The following is an 18,290-nucleotide window of genomic DNA, read 5'->3' as shown; positions in this document are numbered from 1 at the left end:
TGCATTCAGGACACCACATGCTTGATATAAAGCATTGTTATGTTTTTGTCATGGAAGAGACACATTACAGAGAACCCTCAGTATTATATGAAAAAGAGGAATTTACACAAAGCAGAATTTTACAGGACAGAAACAAACTAGTCAGGTCTCGGCAGTGTCGATGCTCCATTGGAACCTTTTCTCGCTTAGCATTCAAAGCAAATATCTTTCTAGCCCTTTATTATTTCCCAGATGCTGTGAACAGATGGATCCCCACTTACCTGGATGAGTGCAGCTCCAACAACATTGAAGAAACTGGACACCATCCAGGGGAAACAACCCATTTGATTGGCCTTCCTTCAATCACCCATGTTCAGTAGCAGCAGTGTGTACCATCTTCAAACACACTGGAGCAACTCACCAAGGGCTCCAAACCTGTGCCCTCTACCATCCAGAAGGACATGGGCTGAAGATACATGGAAACATCACCCCCTGCAAGCTCCCCTCCAAGCCATTGACTTGGAAATATATCACTGTTTCTTCAGGGTTTGGGTCAATATCCTGGAATTCACTCCCTAACAGGGTCTACCGACACAGCATCAACGCTCATGGTTCAAGATGACAGCTCACCACCACCTTCTTAAGGGGCAATTAGGGATGGGAGAGAAATACTGGCCTAGCCAATGATGCCCACATCTCATGAATGGAAAGATAAATGCATCCATTTTCCACTTCAAGTGCTAAGTTTTACATTTCTTTTGCTTGAAGTAGATTATCTCAAACGACTAATCGGATTTATTACTGACGACCTAATACTTTGCCCAGAGTTTTTGACTCTTTACAAATGGAAGCACTTTTTTCTTACATCTATCCTATTAATTAAAAAAAACTATCAAGACATCCCTCAGACTTTTAAGTAAAACAGCCCCAAGTCTCATCTGCTTTTCTGTGCTCCCATGTTTTCTCTACATTTCCAGATGTTATTAAACTGAATTCCAAGATAACAGACTCGTGATTATGATGCGCATATCTCCTGACTCTAATGGACAAGGAGACGGGTGAGGATATGTCTGTATTGTTTAATGCCCTTTAGGGAAGCGAACTTCAGTATGTTAAATTGGCACCAGAGTGGCAACTGTTGCAAGTGGTTGCAGTCCATAGGATAGGCCAGTAAAACAGGCCAACCTTTCGGAAAAGGTCAAACCCATTCCTTTCCAGCCGCTGCTCAACAGAAACTCACAAGGAAGAGACCATCTTTGAGCAGGTTGGACCAGAATGTTTAAGATATAGGAGCAGAGGTAGGCCATTCTGCCCACCACTCAACAAGATCAGGGCTGATTGGATAACCATCAACGCCATCTTCCTGCCTTTTCTCCCCAGGGCAAGCAAAGGGACACACAAGAATGGCTGCTCTTCAACCCTGGGCCAGGGTCGATTTAGCTCTGGATCAGAGATAGACTGGAAAGTTACTCTCAATGCTACATAAAGTATTGAGGTGAGGGGGGAGAAAATCATAGTGCACATGACAAATTGCTGACAAGTAACTATTATTTGAAAGAGTTGAGGGGTTGAGCAATTTTTGACAGTGGGAAACCTCTAACCGGGGAAAAGTTATTTTAATCCATTCCCAGGATGTGGTGCCATTGTTAAGCCTTGCATTTATTACCTATTCTTAGCTGCCTGGGAAATGTAGACCACTCAATCTCTCAAGTCTGCTGTGCCATTGAAAATGATCATGGCTGATCTGCTGGTATTTCAAACTCCACGTGCCCATCCAGTTCAATACGTCTTAAACATATTTAAGGATCCCCACCTTCAAAGATGGTAAATTCCTCTCCAGAGAGAAGAAAAGGCAATTCTCCTCACCTTTATCTTAAAAAGGAAACCTGTCATTCTAAACTCCCGTCTCTCTGTTAAGTACGTTACCAATAACAGGAAACATCACTTCCATTTTGTCAAGGCCATTCAGGATCTGAAAAATACCTGCCTCCCTTCTCTTTATTGGTGGAGCTGACTTCCACGTTTAGGAAGTGCTGACTAACAAACCCAGGCACGTTGTTGCATTGTATCCAACAGATAGAGGACACAGCTCCCAAAATATAGTCGGAGTCTCTAACTCACACACATGGTCCAGGAATCAAACTCCCATTAGATTTTGGTAACACGATGCATCATTCCAATGATGTGATTCTGCTTTCACCAGCATCCAGCCCTGGTATCAGGGTTCTCCATCTGGTGTCTTCGAGCTGTGAATAATATACAACAACTTCAAAAAGGAAAGCCAAACACTTGGTGGGTAGATTCTAAAGCTTTATTTAAATTGAGACTTACAAAGCCATCCACATTGTCAAGAAACCCACCTCCTTTACAGTTCTGTCTGCAATGCACCCATTTGCTCCCTGTCAGCTGTTCCCGGCTCTCAAACTTGGTGGAGTTAGGCAAATGCAAGTTCAAGTGTAATGGCATTAACCCCCTCCATAAGGGAGAAAAATTAAAGTTCAAAAATAGCCCACAAATGCTCTAGTCAAGGAGTGACTCCATGCTCCTTATAACCCAATGATTCTATCGATGAATTGAGAACCCTTTTCGAAGATGAATTAAAATATAAGAGCAAGCAAACCAGGATGTTTTTCTGGGAGAGGAAGTTGCTTGATAGGCCCCACGTAATACTTTACTCTCAGAAACTGGAGACTCTATGCAAAGCCTGTTGGCACTCCCTGGTTTTGTTTGTAGGCACCGCACACTGTATTTCAGACTTGCTGTTCCTGTTATTGTGCACCAGAAAGTCTCATTTGCTTCAAAGCACAAAAAAGACAACCCATCCCCATGCCCTCAGCTGCAAAGGAATGAGCAGTGACAGAGGCAGAAAAACTAGAGACTGCCACCATTCTCTGTCATGCTGCAATCAGCAAAAAACCAAAATCAGTTTCCTTTTTACTGAAGTGATGTGCCACATGTAAAATTCATGCCCTTAATGCACACCAGAGGTAGTTTAACTAATTCACCACTGTATGTAAAATATCCAAATTGACTCGAGAGTCCAGCACTCCTGAGAAGGGTAGAGCCTTTTCAGAGGTTTATTAATTTGCATTGTCACCATGTTACATGGTACACTGTGCACCATGTTGTGAAGATGCAATATTTTAGAACCCCTACAGTGTGGAAACAGGCCCTTCGGCCCAACCAGTCCACACCGACCCTCAGAAAAGCAACCCACCCAGACACATTTCCCTCTGACTAATGCACCTAACACTATGGGCAACTGAGCACGGCCAATTCACCTAACCTGCACATCTTTGGACTGTGGGAGTAAACCGGAGCATCTAGAGGGGACCCATGCAGACACTGGGAGAATGTGCAAACTCCACACAGACAGTTGCCCGAGGCTGGAATTGAACCTGGAACCCTGGTCAGTACTAACCACTGAGCCATCATGCCACCCCATGATCAGGGAGTGCAAAGTTGAGTCTGTTAACACTGTAGAACTGTTGGAGATCGGGGTGAGTTTGTGGGAGAATTTGACTCCAAATTAAAGGATTAGTGAGCATGTTCCTTATAAGAGAGTGCGAGTGGTGGAAAATGAATAAAGGTTTGTAAACCTGTTGATTTTCACTGTGTCCTACACCTGCACACACACATGGGTGCTGGGGAAAATACAAACACTACTGCAGTCAGGAGGTGGAAGGACAAAAGAACTCAACAAATGTATTCATTCCTGTGCTGTGGGCATCATAAGGCAGGAACTGATTACGGATCCCAGCTTAGCCTTGAGGAGATGGTGGTGTATTCCACCCACCCCAGCCTACCTGGTGCAGATAGGGCCACAGTGCTGATGGGACGGGTGTTCCAGGATTCTCACCAATGGTGATCCACATTCATTCAAGATGCAGTGTGATGCGAAGGAAAACTTGCAGGCCATGGTGCTTGCACCCACTTTCGATGTTCTTCTCTGCTTGGTGGGACAAAGGTACGCAGGTTGGGGTGGATTGGCCAGGCTAAATTGCCCAGAATGTCCAGGGATGTGCAGACTAGGTGGGTTAGCCAGGGTAAATGCGGGGTGATATAGGGAAAGGGTAGGGGGAGGGCTGGGTCTGAGTGGCACACTCCTTGGAGGGTCAGTGTAGACACACTGGGCCAAGTTGCCTCCTTCCACACTGTCGGGATTCTATGGTGGAGAAAATGAACGCTTAAGCCAGTGGATAGAGTGCTTTGTGCTGGGGTGTATTTGGGTGAAAGTGTCAGCTGATGGAAGGAGTACCCCATTCCAGTTACGTTGTTAGTTGTGTGTGGATGATGTATTACTGTCATCCAACTGATTTTAGGGAACATTACCTATTGTATCAGCAAGGGAGGTGGGGGTGGGGAAGGTGGGGTGGGGGAAGGAGTGGGAGAGGAAACATTAACCAGGGTCCTAGCTCCCACTCACAATGACTGACGAGGGCAGTGGATAATCAGCAAACAGAAGGATGATTCCTTGTGCAATGTATCACCAAGCACTGGGGAGGCTGGGGGCACCCACTCCCAGGCCAAATGGAAGAAGAAGAAGTAGCTGGGGGAGATGGAGAGATGAGGCAGGTCATGAGATGAAGACCAACTTTCTCATGGCACTGTCCCTGCTTCCCCGCCCAAAGCAAGGAAGCCTGTCCAGCAGTCACCGCAATGATGATTTAGTGATCAACATATTATTTTAGATTAGATTAGACTTACAGTGTGGAAACAGGCCCTTCGGCCCAACAAGTCCACACCGACCCGCCGAAGCGCAACCCACCCATACCCCTACATTTACCCCTTACCTAACACTACGGGCAATTTAGCTTGGCCAATTCACCTGACCCGCACATCTTTGTGACTGTGGGAGGAAACCGGAGCACCCGGAGGAAACCCACGCAGACACGGGGAGAACGTGCAAACTCCACACAGTCAGTCGCCTGAGTCGGGAATTGAACCCGGGTCTACAGGCGCTGTGAGGCAGCAGTGCTAACCACTGTGCCACCGTGCCGCCAGGAACGGCATGTTAGTCAGGAATCTCTCAATTATTCAGGCTGTGTGATAATTCTTCTAGCTTCTTTCAGGGAAGTCAGAGTTAGGAAGCAGTAACTAACCTGCCAATACGATGGTAACAGAGCAAAGAGAAATGAAATTGTATAAAATTCAAATTACCTTCTTTAGATTAGATTCCCTGCAGTATGGAAACAGGCCCTTCTACCCACCCCGATCATCCAAAAAGAGTAACCCACACACAGACCCATTCCCCTGCACTACATCTACCCCTGACTAACGCACCTAACACTATAGGCAATTTAGCATGGCCAACTCACCTTGCCAGCACATATTTTAGATTGTGGGAGGAAACCAGAGCACCCAGACAAAACCCACACAGACACAGGAAGAATGTGCAAACTTTACACACACAGTCACCTAATGTGGGAATTGAACCCAGGTCCCTGACACTGTGAGGTAGCAGTGCTAACCACTGAGCCACCATGCTGCCCAAAAGGAAGAGGGAAGAGGGGTTAAAGGTTAGCACATTGAATAAGGCAGTGGCACAAGCAAAGGAATATCTATCAAAAGCCCCGTGTGGATTAGTTTCCAAAGAATAATCTCTATATAATGCTAAAAATCACACAACACCAGGTTATAGTTCAACAGGTTTAATTGGAAGCACTAGCTTTCGGAGCGCTGCTCCTTCATCTACCACCTGATTGTCCAAATAAACCTGTTGGACTATAACCTGGTGGTGTGTGACTTTTAACTTTGCACACCCCAGTCCAACACCGGCATCTCCAAATCCTGTATATAATGCAGCATGCTTTTCACTGTTCAGACAGCAGACAGCAAGAGGGACCTAAAATCAGCATAAATGTAGGTCAAGAAGATAAGGATTTTTAAACCTACAAAGAAACCTGGCAGTTACATCATGCAATGAGCCTAGGGGCAAAGAGTTATCAGAATTAGGAGGCAGCTTTATGAATCCAGTCTCCCGGTTTGATGCCTTACAGGCAGTAGCACATTATCGATAACACTGCACTTGTGCTCCCCACTGTTTCCTGCACAGATAAAGTTTGCATTGACTGGAGGAGATTGACACCCTCTGTCCAGGGTCCAAATTTCATCAAGGACCTCTTAAGTGCAAAACGCTGGCAAATGGGACTGGATTAAATTGAGGATATCTGGTTGGCATGGACGTCTGGGACTGAAGGACCTGTTTCCGTGCTGCACATCTTCCATGATTTCCCATTTCAGCATTCCCAAGTTTATTCAACTATCACTCGAGGTCTCCCACACTCCTCAGTGGGAAAAGTAAACAGCAGTGGCAAAGCATGGAATTAACACAAAGATCTGGCAACAAATTTAAATCGAGAGAGCTGACACAGACACAAATTCCATTTCCCAGCCGCACATTTGCGTTAGTCTCACAAAAGTCACCACCATGTCAATGAAGTTTTCAAAAATACTGCTTCTGCTACAGTGGCTAAACAATTTGGTATGAAAGAGCTTTAAAAATGCCCTAAGCATTAGAAAATAATAGACTAGAAAATTATTCTGTGCCCCATATGATCGAGGCCAGTATATTCCTGGATAGTTTCATTATTTTTGTTGACCAAAGAATTCCTGTTGCCAAAAAATACAAACTAAGAGTAAACTGTGCGTTGTCTGTGAACATTGCTCCCAGTAAGGCGAACCCGGCCTCCAAATAGTGGATACTGTCTCTAGCCATTGCGCTGACTCGCAAATCACGCGCCATCTCACATCGGCACGTAATCTGCTTCAATCTTCCTCAGTCGCTTGTTGTCGTCCACCTGGAGGGTAAAAGGTGTCGGAAGAGAGGTGTGTGAGAGAGGAAAACCACCAGGCTTGGATCACTCTTGTAAAAAAGATTTTTAAAAAAACATTCAGAATGTGAATCATTCGAAGCCAGCCTTCCTTCAGAGAATGCACTTGCCAGGCCACAAGTGTCTTTACAATGCGTGGGAGATTTTGTTTACACAAGAGAGATTCAAGACTTATTTTTCTTTGAGGTAAACTCTGCACTTCAAATCTCCAAGGCAAAGTGAAAGATGCTGTTTCAGCTCTTCCTGATCCCCGCTCGAGGGAATGCTTCACTTCTGCAGCCACCTTCATGCGGGCTGCTGTTAATTACTTGCTCAGAGCCCAACGTGAAGCGCATTGGGATCCATTCTGCTCCAGTGTTGGAGCGGGACTAGCCCCCAGCGTTACAGCCAAACCTCCATCACTGAAGCCAAGTGTTAAGGTGGGAAATTCCCAAGAGGACTCTAAGGCTGCTTACTCATTAGACAGAGACAATTGGTGGCGAGTTTAACCCGAGGGTTATCATGCCCCAGGTGAGGGGCGTGGTTGAGAAAGTGGGGCTTCCAGGGTAACCATAGCCAGCATGAGAATTGAACCCATGTTGTTGACGTCACTCTGCATCACAAACCAACTGTCCAACTAGCTGAGCTAACTGACCCCCAATATTTCAACACCGACGATGTTTGGATAAAATTTGCTAACTCTTGGGTCACACGTGATCTTTACTAGTTTTGAGCATGATAGAAACCCACCTCGGGGGGGCCTCCTGCAGTACAGTGGTAGTGTCCCTACTCCCGAACCGAGACACCCAAGGGGGTTCAAGTCCCACCTGCTCCAGAGGTGGGAAATGACATGTCCACTAGAAAATTAGGTTAACTAACAAAAAAAACCCCACAAGTCTCTTGATCGTTCACCCGTTCCACGAACCAATAGCGTTATATTTCGAGTAAAGCAACAACTCACGTCATAGCCTCGGAGGACAGCGAGGTGGAAGGCGAGAAGCTGAAGAGGGATAACACTGAGGATTCCCTGCAGGCAATCCACTGTGTGGGGAACCTTGATCGCACGGTAAGCATTCTTCATCGTCTCCTCATCGTTCTTCTCACAGATCAGGATGGGTCGCCCCTACGGAATGCAAACTACAGAGTAAATGTCACCCCAGTCCCTGCCCTGTCTGTCCGACCAGCCACACCCTTCCCGATTGTGATCCCAATCCCAGGAAACAGCTCACACTCCACAATTACAGGAATCATCCCAAAATCTTCAAGGTTACGAATAGCAAAATAATTTAGGAGATGAATCAGATTTACCAGGATATTGCCGGGTATGGAAAGTTTGAGCTATAAAGGAAGGCTGATAGACTAGGACCTTTTCCTTCATTGGTCAGAAGTCACAAAACACGAGGTTATAGTCCAACAGGTTTATTTGAAATCACAAGCTTTTGGAGCGCTGCTCCAAACTTCACCTGACGAAAGAGCAGCGCTCCCAAAGCTTGTGATTTCAAGTAAACCGGCTAGATTATAATCTGGTGTTGTGTAGCTTCTGACCTTGCCCACCCTAGTCCAACATGGACACCTTTTTCACATTTTGCCACTGGAGTGTAAGAGGTTGAGACGTGAGCTGCCAGAAGTTTATAAAATAACAAAGAGTGTAGATAGAGTTAATGGTACTCGCCTTTTGCCTAGGATGGGAGATTTCAACATGAAGGGGCACAGTTTTAAGGTGAGAGGAGAGAGACTTAAAAAAGACATGGGGGCAATTGTTTTCTTTACAGAGGGTGGTTTATGTGTGGAATGAACTTCCAGAGGAAGTGGTGGATGTGGGCACAATTACAATGTTTAAAAGACATTTGGATAAGTACATGAATAGGAAAGGTTTAGAGGGATATGGACCAAGAACAGACAGATGGGACTAGTTTGGTTTGGGATTATGGTCAGCATGGACTGGTTGGACCGAAGGGTCTGTTTCCATGCTGTATGACTTGATGATGACTCTACGAGTGCTGGGTAAATTCACCTTGGCAAATTCATACATGATCAAGGCACATACAATGTCGCATTGGGTAATTAGGGGCGGCACGGTGGCTCAGTGGTTAGCACTGCTGCCTCACAGTGCCAGGGAGCCTTGGGCGACTGTCTGTGTGGAGTTTGTACATTCTCTCTGTGTCCATGTGGGTTTCCTCCAAAGATGCACAGGTGGATTGGCCATGCTAAGTTGCTCATAGTGTTCAGGGATGTGTAGGTTAGGTGCCTTAGTCAGGGGTCAATGTAGAGTAATGGGGTAGGGAAATGGGTCTGGGTGGGTTACTCTTCAGAAGGTCGGTGTGGACTTGGTGGGCCAAAAGGCCTGTTTCCACACTGTAGGGATCCTATTCTATTGTAATTCCAATGTTCTGGATTGACCACCAGTCAGCAGAATGATGGCTGGTCTGTCAAGGATTAAAGCAGATCTGGTCAGAATTTTACATGGAAACATAGAAAATAGACGCAGGATTACACCATTCGGCCCCTCGAGCCTGTACCACCATTCAATATCATCATGGCTGATCATACAATCACAGTATCCTGTTCCCACATTCTCCCCATACCCCTTGATCAGCGAGGGCCCTGTCCAGCTCACTCTTGAATATATCTCATGAACTGGCCCCAACGGCTTCCTGTGGGAGAGAATTCCACAGGTTCACAACTCTCTGAGGGAAGAAATTCTTCCTCATCTCAGTCCTGAATGGCTGACCCCTTACCTCTAGTGATTTTGGCCTGCATTCACTGTTAATACTCGACTGGAACTGACAACAACTTTGGGAGTCTGCGCATATGCAGAATAACATGGAAATTCAGAAGCTGCTGTCAGTGATTCCATGGGATTCCAAGAGGGGAGACTCTGCAGATGTCCATCCAGACTGCTAACCTGAAGCAGCATTGACGTCACAGAAACCTTTACTTTCATATTGTCAGTCTGGTTAGAAGCAGCTTGGAAAACATTATATCTGATTAAATAAGTCAAAGCTGGGTTTTTAAAACAACATTCTAAGTTAATAACTTCTACTAAGCAGTCTCATTGATCCTAAAACCTAATTTCAGATTAGGTGCGGCTGAGCTATGATCCTACTGAATGGCCACTCATCCCTACTTCTTAATCAGGTCTCAAGGCCTGTCAAATTAGCCTTTGCAATGGACGGGTGGATGGTGTGGAGGGATATCGGGTAAAGGCAGGAGATTAGCACTAGGTATCAAGAACCAGCACAGGCATGATAGGCTGAATAGCCTCTTTCTGCACTGCAACCATTCTGTGAAGTGCCATAACTTTAAACAACCCACACTTTTATGGTATGATAATATCAGTGTTTCACTACCTAAAGACGTGTAATAAAACTGAAGGATAATCAGTGCTTTTAGTGAGAGAGCTGCAGTCTGTGGGAGTATCTCAATGTGATTGGTAGCTCAGCTTTCTCATTGAAACCTCTCAGCTGTTGTTCCAATGGGGCATATCCAAGCCTCAGAGATTGTTAACTCCTTTCAGGCAACAGGCTTTGGCTTAATGACTGGCCACAAAAGTCAGCTGTTGGGGTCGAAGACGTTGCTAGATTGGTTACATGAGGCTGGAATCTGCACACTGTCCCCGATTTTGAAGTCCAAGGCGCCAAATCAATTTTGATAATTCTACCCCCCACCCTCTCGCACTCCTCCCAATGAAGTCTCTCCAGCGCCATCTTCTGAACACTTCCACCATTGTCTGGTGGATGCTTCAATTACACCCCCTACCTCAGTCCCTCCTACAGCCCCCTACAAACCGTCACTATTTGGACAACCACAGACATTTCCTGCAACCTACTGCCTGGAAATGAGAGCAACATGTGTCTATAAACTTGTGGGTTGACATGTGACAGGTCCAATGGGAGATAGGGTCTCACAGTCATGGGGCTCCGAACCCCTCAAAAGACAGCACAGGGCACCTTCAATGGGTGTCATTTAGAATAAGCTAGTTTGAGGTGGAATGATGCGTGAATACTGAGAGATGTTGGAGGTTTGATCAATAGGTTCACAAATGACAAGGTGAGGGAATACATGGACGATGGACAGTCAGACCCTAGAAATTGTAGAGGATTTACAAGATCTTGGTATGCATATCCATTGACCCTAGAGGCAGCAGGACAGGTAGATAGAGTGATTAAGAGAGCACGTGGAATGCATGTCTTGAACAGTCACAAAATCATACAGCATGGAAACAGACCCTTTGGTCCAACTTGTCCATGTTGACCAGATATCCTAAGCTCAGCAACTTTGAAGGAACAGAATGCTGAGGCACTGAATAAAAAAGCAGGAAGGTTGCAAAGGAACTGTGTAAGGTGTTAGCGAGAGCATAGCAAAGTATTGTGTCGTCACATTATCGGAAGGATGCGATGGCATTACAGAGACAGTAGGAGATCAGCCATGACCCAGGTAAGTAGTTGTACAGGTTCAAGAGGCAGAATCACCAATCCCTGCTCCTATTTTCTGTAGTCTACATTGCCAAGATGTGATTTGATCTGGGAGTGCAAAGTTGAATCTGTAACACTGTAGAAGTGTCGGAGATCAAGGTGGGTTTATGGGAGAATTTAGCCGCAAATTAAAGGATCATTGAGGATGTCACTTATAAGGGATTAGACAGCCAGGTGGAGAAAAGTGGAAAGAAAGGATCTCAAGATGGCAGAATCACCTATCCCTGCTGCTATTTTCTCTGTTCTATGTTGCAGATGTCACCCTGCATCTGTACAGAACTGTAGAGGTTTATAAAATCGTGAGGGGCATGGATATGATGAATCACAAAGGTCTTTTCCCCAGGGTAGGGAAGACCAAAACTAGAGGTCATAAGTTTGGGGTGAGGGGCCAAATATTTGAAAGGGACCTGATGGGCAGCTTTTATATGCAGAGGGTGGTGCGTGCATGGGATGAGCTGCCAGAGGAAGTGGTGGAGGCTGGTACAATTACAACATTTAAAAGGCATCTGGATTGGTACATGAATAGGAAGGGTTTACAGCGACATGGGCCAAATGCTGGCAAATGGGACGAGATCAAGTTAGGATATCAGGTCGGCATGGACAAGTGGGAGCGAAAGGTCTGTTTCTGCGCTGGCTAACGCTGTGACTCTAAATTACAAGGGACAAAGGGCACTCTCAGAACTTGCTCTCTCAGCTGCTTTGTTTTGTTAAACATAAACATTCCCGACTCAGGCGACTGACTGTGTGGAGTTTGCACGTTCTCCCCGTGTCAGCGTGGGTTTCCTCCGGGTACTCCGGTTTCCTCCCACAGTCCAAAGATGTGCGGGTCAGGTGAATTGGCCATGCTAAATTGTCCGTAGTGTTAGGTAGGGGTAAATGTAGGGGTATGGGTGGGTTTCGCTTCGGCGGGTCGGTGTGGACTTGTTGGGCCGAAGGGCCTGTTTCCACACTGTAAATCTAATCTAATCTAAAAAAAGCCACACAAATTTCAGGAAAAGAAAGCCAAACATTGGAAAACCCCTGGACAGCTGCAGTCACTAAAATCGCAATTCCATCTCGGAGCCTTCTCTCTTGGACTTGGCAGGTCAGACAGTGGAAATGCCAGAACAAACCAGATCAGTTTCAGCCATCTTTGCTGAATGGGGAGCAAGCTTACACGGAGGGCTTGAATGTCTTTCCTTCTCCAGACTTTGTGAATGGTTCTGGCGTGGTGTGAGCTCACTGTTGGCTGCCACATGCCTGGATCGCATGCCAGTCAAGCAAGGAAGAGATTTTTGAAATCCTGCTCTGACATCAATCACAAAGTTGCCAAGGCACGTCAATGATCGGAGGGAGGACTGCGGTAAACTTTAGGCACCGCTGATTTTCCATCTGATCATTTTATATGGATGTTGGGTGGGTGAACATTACACAGTTGTCATAAACATGTTGAGGGTCATACAGGCTGTTTCCTGTGCTTTAAACAAACAAGAGGCATTCTGGGTAAAAACCCTGCCTCTTAGCGATAACCTCTGATTTCTGAGAGGGGTTCCATAAGATGGCCAACTAAATTGAGAATCAACCTGCAAATCACATGGCAACAATGGATGGCAAGAGCATGAGAGATTCTCAGAAAAGACACATAATGGAAAGTAATCAGAACTCGGCCATCACTATCCACAGCTCCCGATGACAAACTTAAAAAATGCCATGTTGCCACAGCAACCCGAGTGACGTGTACCACTGCGGTTTCAGAGAGGTGATGGGTTAGTGGCATTATTGCTCGATTATTACTCCAGAGACTCAGCTAATGTTCTGGGGACCCAGGTGCAAATCCCAGCACATCAGATGGTGAAATTTGAATTCAATAAAAATCCGGATATAGGTCCGAATGACGATTGACCATTGACAGGAAAAACCCATTTGGTTTACTAAGGTCCAGCAAGGAAGGAAATCTGCCATCCTTACCCAGTCTGGCCTGCATGTGACTCCAAGCCCACAGATTCTCAAACTGCCCTCTAGGAATTGGCAATATCCATAGAATAGAATCATAGAATCCCTACTGTATGGAAGCAGACCATTTAGCCCATCGAGTCCAAACCAACCCTCCGAAGAGCGTCCCACCCAGACTCACCCCAACCCTGTAACCCTGTATTGCTCATGGCCAATCCACCTAAGCTGCACATCTTTGGACTGTGGGAGGAAACCAGTGCACCCAGAGGAAAGCTATGCAGACACGGGGAGAATGTGCAAACTCCTCATAGACAAGACACCCAAGGGTGGGATTGAACCCGGGTCCCTGGCACTGAGCCAGCAATCACTTTCCCAGCCTAGCCCACATCCCATGAATGAATAAAATAATTCCCTAGCTGGGAGAGCTTGGAGCCCCTATTACACAGCCAGCCCCCCTCTGTATCCCCCAAACCACCAAGACCAAACGATACCTGACGGGCCACCACTTGCTGCAATGCATTCTGACACTTGACGAAGGTGGGGTCTCTCATGACCACCATGATGACAGGCATCCGATGGTCCACCAGTGCCAAGGGCCCGTGCTTCAGCTCTCCGGCCAGGATTCCCTCCGAGTGCATGAAAGTAATCTCCTTAATTTTCTGCAACACATAGTCATAGAGTCATACAGCTCAGAAACGCAAGCTTCGGTCTAACTCACCGACATCCCATCCTGACCCTAGTCCCATTTGCCTGTATTAGGCTCATATCCCTCTCAACCCTTTCTATTCATGTAGCCATCCAGATGCCTTTTAAACATTGTAATCGTACCAGTTTAAAAAGAGCCAAGCATTCATTTCCACAGTGTATACTGGTGACACTGAGAGAGCCTCACAGTACCACGTAAAAGGAAATGCATTACTCATACTTATTAGTGATCAGCCGAGGACAAAATAAGGCATTTAATAAATTTGCTGCTCTTCAGCATTATCTTTATCGTGGCTTGAAGACAACATCTACACTAACAAGTCCTCTGATTTAAGAATATCACGGCAGAGATTTTAACATAGATATTACACCAACTCAGCAGAGCTATTGAAAGGTGTTACCTTCAGTGGAATTGGTCTCTCTGCAGAATCGATTGGCACTGACTGAAACTTGAGCGTTACTCACCAACGCCCCCTCCAGGCAAGTGGCATAATGATAACCTCGGCCCATAATGAGCACCGACTTCTGCTGATACAGCTCGCTTGCTAATCTCTGGATCTCCTCGTCTGAGTTGAGAACTTCCTTTATTTGCTCTGGAAAAACAACAGTCAGGCAACAAAAACAGTAATCAGGACTACTGTCAAGCAGCAGCTGATGTTTCTGTCTGAAAAGCAAAGGGAAGGGTTCTCTTTAACATGAGATGCAGCAGTGCACTCTCAGCAGCAGTATGGGGCATTGCAATCTGCCAAAAAAAAGGTTTCAACCACTGAGTATTGATATGCATCCAATGCTGCAAAATATTATTATAACAACTTGCAATTATACCATCCTGTTGCAAAGAATCCCAAAGAGTTTACTAACTCTCAATCCAACAGTTCCCAAACAAAGTGAGTTTTGGAAGATTAAACCAATGCATCAAGTATCTCACTCGTCACTTATTTTAAGACCCTAGGATGAAGCCCATCAGGACTCATTGCTTGTTAACACTCAGCTCCAACAATGCACTCAGTGTCACTTCTCTGGTGATTGTGGTTTTTCTGTGTTCCACCCTCTCTTCCATTTCCCAGGAGCAGCAGGAAATGGGAGGGATGAACTCTACAAACCCAGGGCTTTAACTTCTGTCAGAGGGAAAGTGTTAGAGGTTATCACAGGGCATGTAGAGTCATGTTAAGACCATAAGACATAGGAGTGGAAGTAAGGCCATTCGGCCCATCGAGTCCACTCCGCCATTCAATCACGGCTGATGGGCATTTCAACTCCACTTAGCCGCATTCTCCCCGTAGCCCTTAATTCCTCGAGACATCAAGAATCTATCAATCTCTGCCTTGAAGACATTTAGCGTCCCGGCCTCCACTGCACTCTGCGGCAATGAATTCCACAGGCCCACCACTCTCTGGCTGAAGAAATGTCTCCGCATTTCTGTTCTGAATTGACCCCCTCTAATTTTAAGGTTGTGTCCACGGGTCCTAGTCTCCTCACCCAACGGAAATAATTTCCTAGCATCCACCCTTTCCAAGCCGTGTATTATCGTAATGTTGAAGTTGTACAGGATGTTAGTGAGACTGCTTCTGGAATACTATGCCGAGTTATAGTCACCCTATTATAGGAAGGATATGATTAAATGGGACAGGGTTCAGAATGTGCTTTACCAGGATGTTGCTGGTAATGGAGGGTTTGAGTTATAAAAATAGGCTGGGACTTTTTCCACTGGAGAGTAGGAGGCTGAGGGGTGACCTTATAGAGGTTTATAAAATCATGAGGAGCATGGATAAGGTGAACAGCCAAGGTCTTTTCCCCGAGGTGGGGAATTTCAAAACTAGGTAGCATTGTTTCAAGGTGAGGGGAGAAGGTTTTAAAAACGACAATGAGGGGCAATTATTTTTTCCACACAGAGTGATAGGTGTTATCACACAAAAAGTAGTGAGTTTGGAATATTGCATACAGTTCTGGTCACCACTCTACCAGAGGGAAGGGGATACTTAGGACAGGCTACAGGAAAGGTTTACCAGGATTCTGCCTGGTATAGGGGATTTGAGCTATGAAGAAAGGTTGGATAGCCTGGGTTTGTTTTTACTGGAACACATAAGGGTGAGGGGTGTTTATAAGATTGTGAATGGCATGGATAGAGTGGAAAGTATGAGGCTTTTTCCCCAGGGTGGAGGGGTCAATTACTGGGGGACATAGGTTCCAGATGTGTCGGGGGCTGGGAGCAGTTGAAAAGAGACGGGAGACACAGGTTTTTCACACAAAGGGTGGTGAGTGCCTGGAACGCACTGCCAGAGGTGGTGGTGGAAGCAGGCACAATAGCAGCATTCAAGCAGCACCTGGACAAATACATGAATAGGAAAGGAATAGAGGGATATGGATCCTGTAAGTGAAGACAGTTTTAATACGGAAGGGCAAAATGTTTCGACGTGGGCTTGGAGGGCCGAAGGACCTTTTGTGGTGCTATATTATTGTGTGCATGAAATGAACTGGCAGTGGAAGTGGTGGATGTGGGTACAGTTACAATATTGAAGAGACATTTGGATAGGTACATGAATATAGGACATAGAACACCAAACAGTGTTTGGCACAGTGGTCAGCACTGCTGCCTCACAGCGCCAGAGACCTGGGTTCAATTCCCGCCTCAGGTAACTGTCTGTGTGGAGTTTGCACATTCTCCCCGTGTCTGCGTGGGTTTCCTCCGGGTGCTCCGGTTTCCTCCCACAGTCCAAAAATGTGCAGGTTAGGTGAATTGGCCATGCTAAATTGCCCGTAGTGTTAGATGTAGGGGAATGAGTTTGGGTGGGTTTCTCTTCAGAGGGTCGGTGTGGACTTGTTGGGCCGAAGGGCCCGTTTCCACACTGTAAGTAATCTAATCAGTACAGGCCCTTCAGCACTCAATGTTGTACTGACCTTTTGTCCTACTCTAAGATCAGACAAACCTACATACTCATCATTGTACTATCTAAGAGTTGCTTAAATGTCTCTGATGTATCTGACTCTACTACCACCGCTAGCAGTGCATTCCACACACCCACCACTCTCAGTGTAAAGAACCCGACCTCTGACATCTCCCCAAAACCTTCCTCCAATCACCTTAAAATTATGCCCCCTTGTGATAGCCATTTCTGCCCTGGATTAGAGTGTCCTGGAAGGAGATGAAAACTGAAATTATTGTGAAGGCCTTCAAAAATGTGGAATTTCTAATGCTTTAGATGGGATGGAAGATGATTACTTATGGTCAGATGGAAGTGATTACAAATCAATTGATGATCCCCTTGAGAGTGCAGATGAAAATGATCCATACAATGAGATCATTGACCCAGACGACTGGAATGAATTATTCAGTGGTGCAACTGATGAGGACAGTGAATCTGAAAGGTTCCAATAGACTTTTACATGTACTGGTAACTTTTGTTTTAAGCAACTATCCCTGAATATTTGAGGGATGTGGTGAGAAGAGCTTTTTGCTGCGAACATTAACGTTTTGATGTCAAGTGTTTATCATATATTTTTAACAGCTTCATGTGGTCTTTGTTTAATAAAATAATATCAAAATATTTTTCTGTTTTAACTGCTCCTCTGATTTTATTTCATGAATCGTGTGTTGTTCAAATACCCCGGTACACAGCCTGACCACTTACAAATATGCCTTATAACTTTTGCACATATGTGTAGACCTACATGCACTTTATGGTACTGGTAACTGAATCCAGTATGACCGCACTGTTGCACTGCAGCAGGCAAAATGGAGACAGTTATTTTGTAGATAAATGGCCATAATTCTTTTCCCTTTTGTTGTTTATTATTTTATAGTGTGTTCTGGCTCTTGTTTGTCCATTTTTTTTTACTCATTCCAAACATAAATTTCATCCTCTCAAAAACAATACCTCGTGTATAAGTCAATCCCCTAATTTCAGCCTTAAAAATGGTCTTCCAAACTCAACCTATATACGGGTATATACGGTAAGGGTTAGACAAAGGGATGGAAGATACGGGTGCAAGGTTTGCTGATACAAATGTAAGTAATGAAGAGGGCACAAGGACAACGCAGGCGAGATACAAACAAAGTAAGTGACTGGGCAATGAGTTGGAATATGTGGGAACATGTGAAAATGTCTACTTGGAAGAATAAAAAAAAGCATATTATCGAAACAGAGATTGCAGAGGGATAATAGTGCCCTACCCTAGGCTCCAAAGGTTAGCGTGCAGGTATAGCAAGTAATTAGGAATTGCCATAGAAGGTTATCTTTAATGCAAGAGCAATTGACTACAAATGTGGGAAGGTTACCGTTCAGTTGAACAGGACATGGTTGAGACCACAACTGCAGTGCTGTGCACCCATTTTTAAGGGAGGATATCGCTACATTAGAAGAAGCTCAGGGAAGGTTTGCCAAATAAA

The 18,290-nt window shown here is 45.4% G+C and overlaps 1 protein-coding gene across 1 annotated transcript in view; it reads right to left on the bottom strand.

The window, feature by feature from the left end:
* Window positions 1-2,276: 2,276 nt before the first annotated feature.
* LOC132835098 (glutamine--fructose-6-phosphate aminotransferase [isomerizing] 1-like) overlaps window positions 2,277-18,290 on the bottom strand; it is an 85,049-nt gene continuing 69,035 nt past the window's right edge. The window contains exons 16-19 of the mRNA XM_060854407.1: window positions 14,369-14,496; window positions 13,690-13,857; window positions 7,753-7,914; window positions 2,277-6,779 (exon numbers count right to left, since the gene is read on the bottom strand). Of these exons, the coding sequence (XP_060710390.1) occupies window positions 6,726-6,779; window positions 7,753-7,914; window positions 13,690-13,857; window positions 14,369-14,496 (512 nt within the window). The 3' untranslated portion in view covers window positions 2,277-6,725. The remainder of the gene's footprint in view (window positions 6,780-7,752; window positions 7,915-13,689; window positions 13,858-14,368; window positions 14,497-18,290) is intronic.

This window comes from Hemiscyllium ocellatum, chromosome 43, assembly GCF_020745735.1.
Source record: "Hemiscyllium ocellatum isolate sHemOce1 chromosome 43, sHemOce1.pat.X.cur, whole genome shotgun sequence".
In the NCBI taxonomy this organism is placed as follows: Eukaryota; Metazoa; Chordata; class Chondrichthyes; order Orectolobiformes; family Hemiscylliidae; genus Hemiscyllium; species Hemiscyllium ocellatum.
This window is presented reverse-complemented; position numbering and strand designations above follow the sequence as displayed.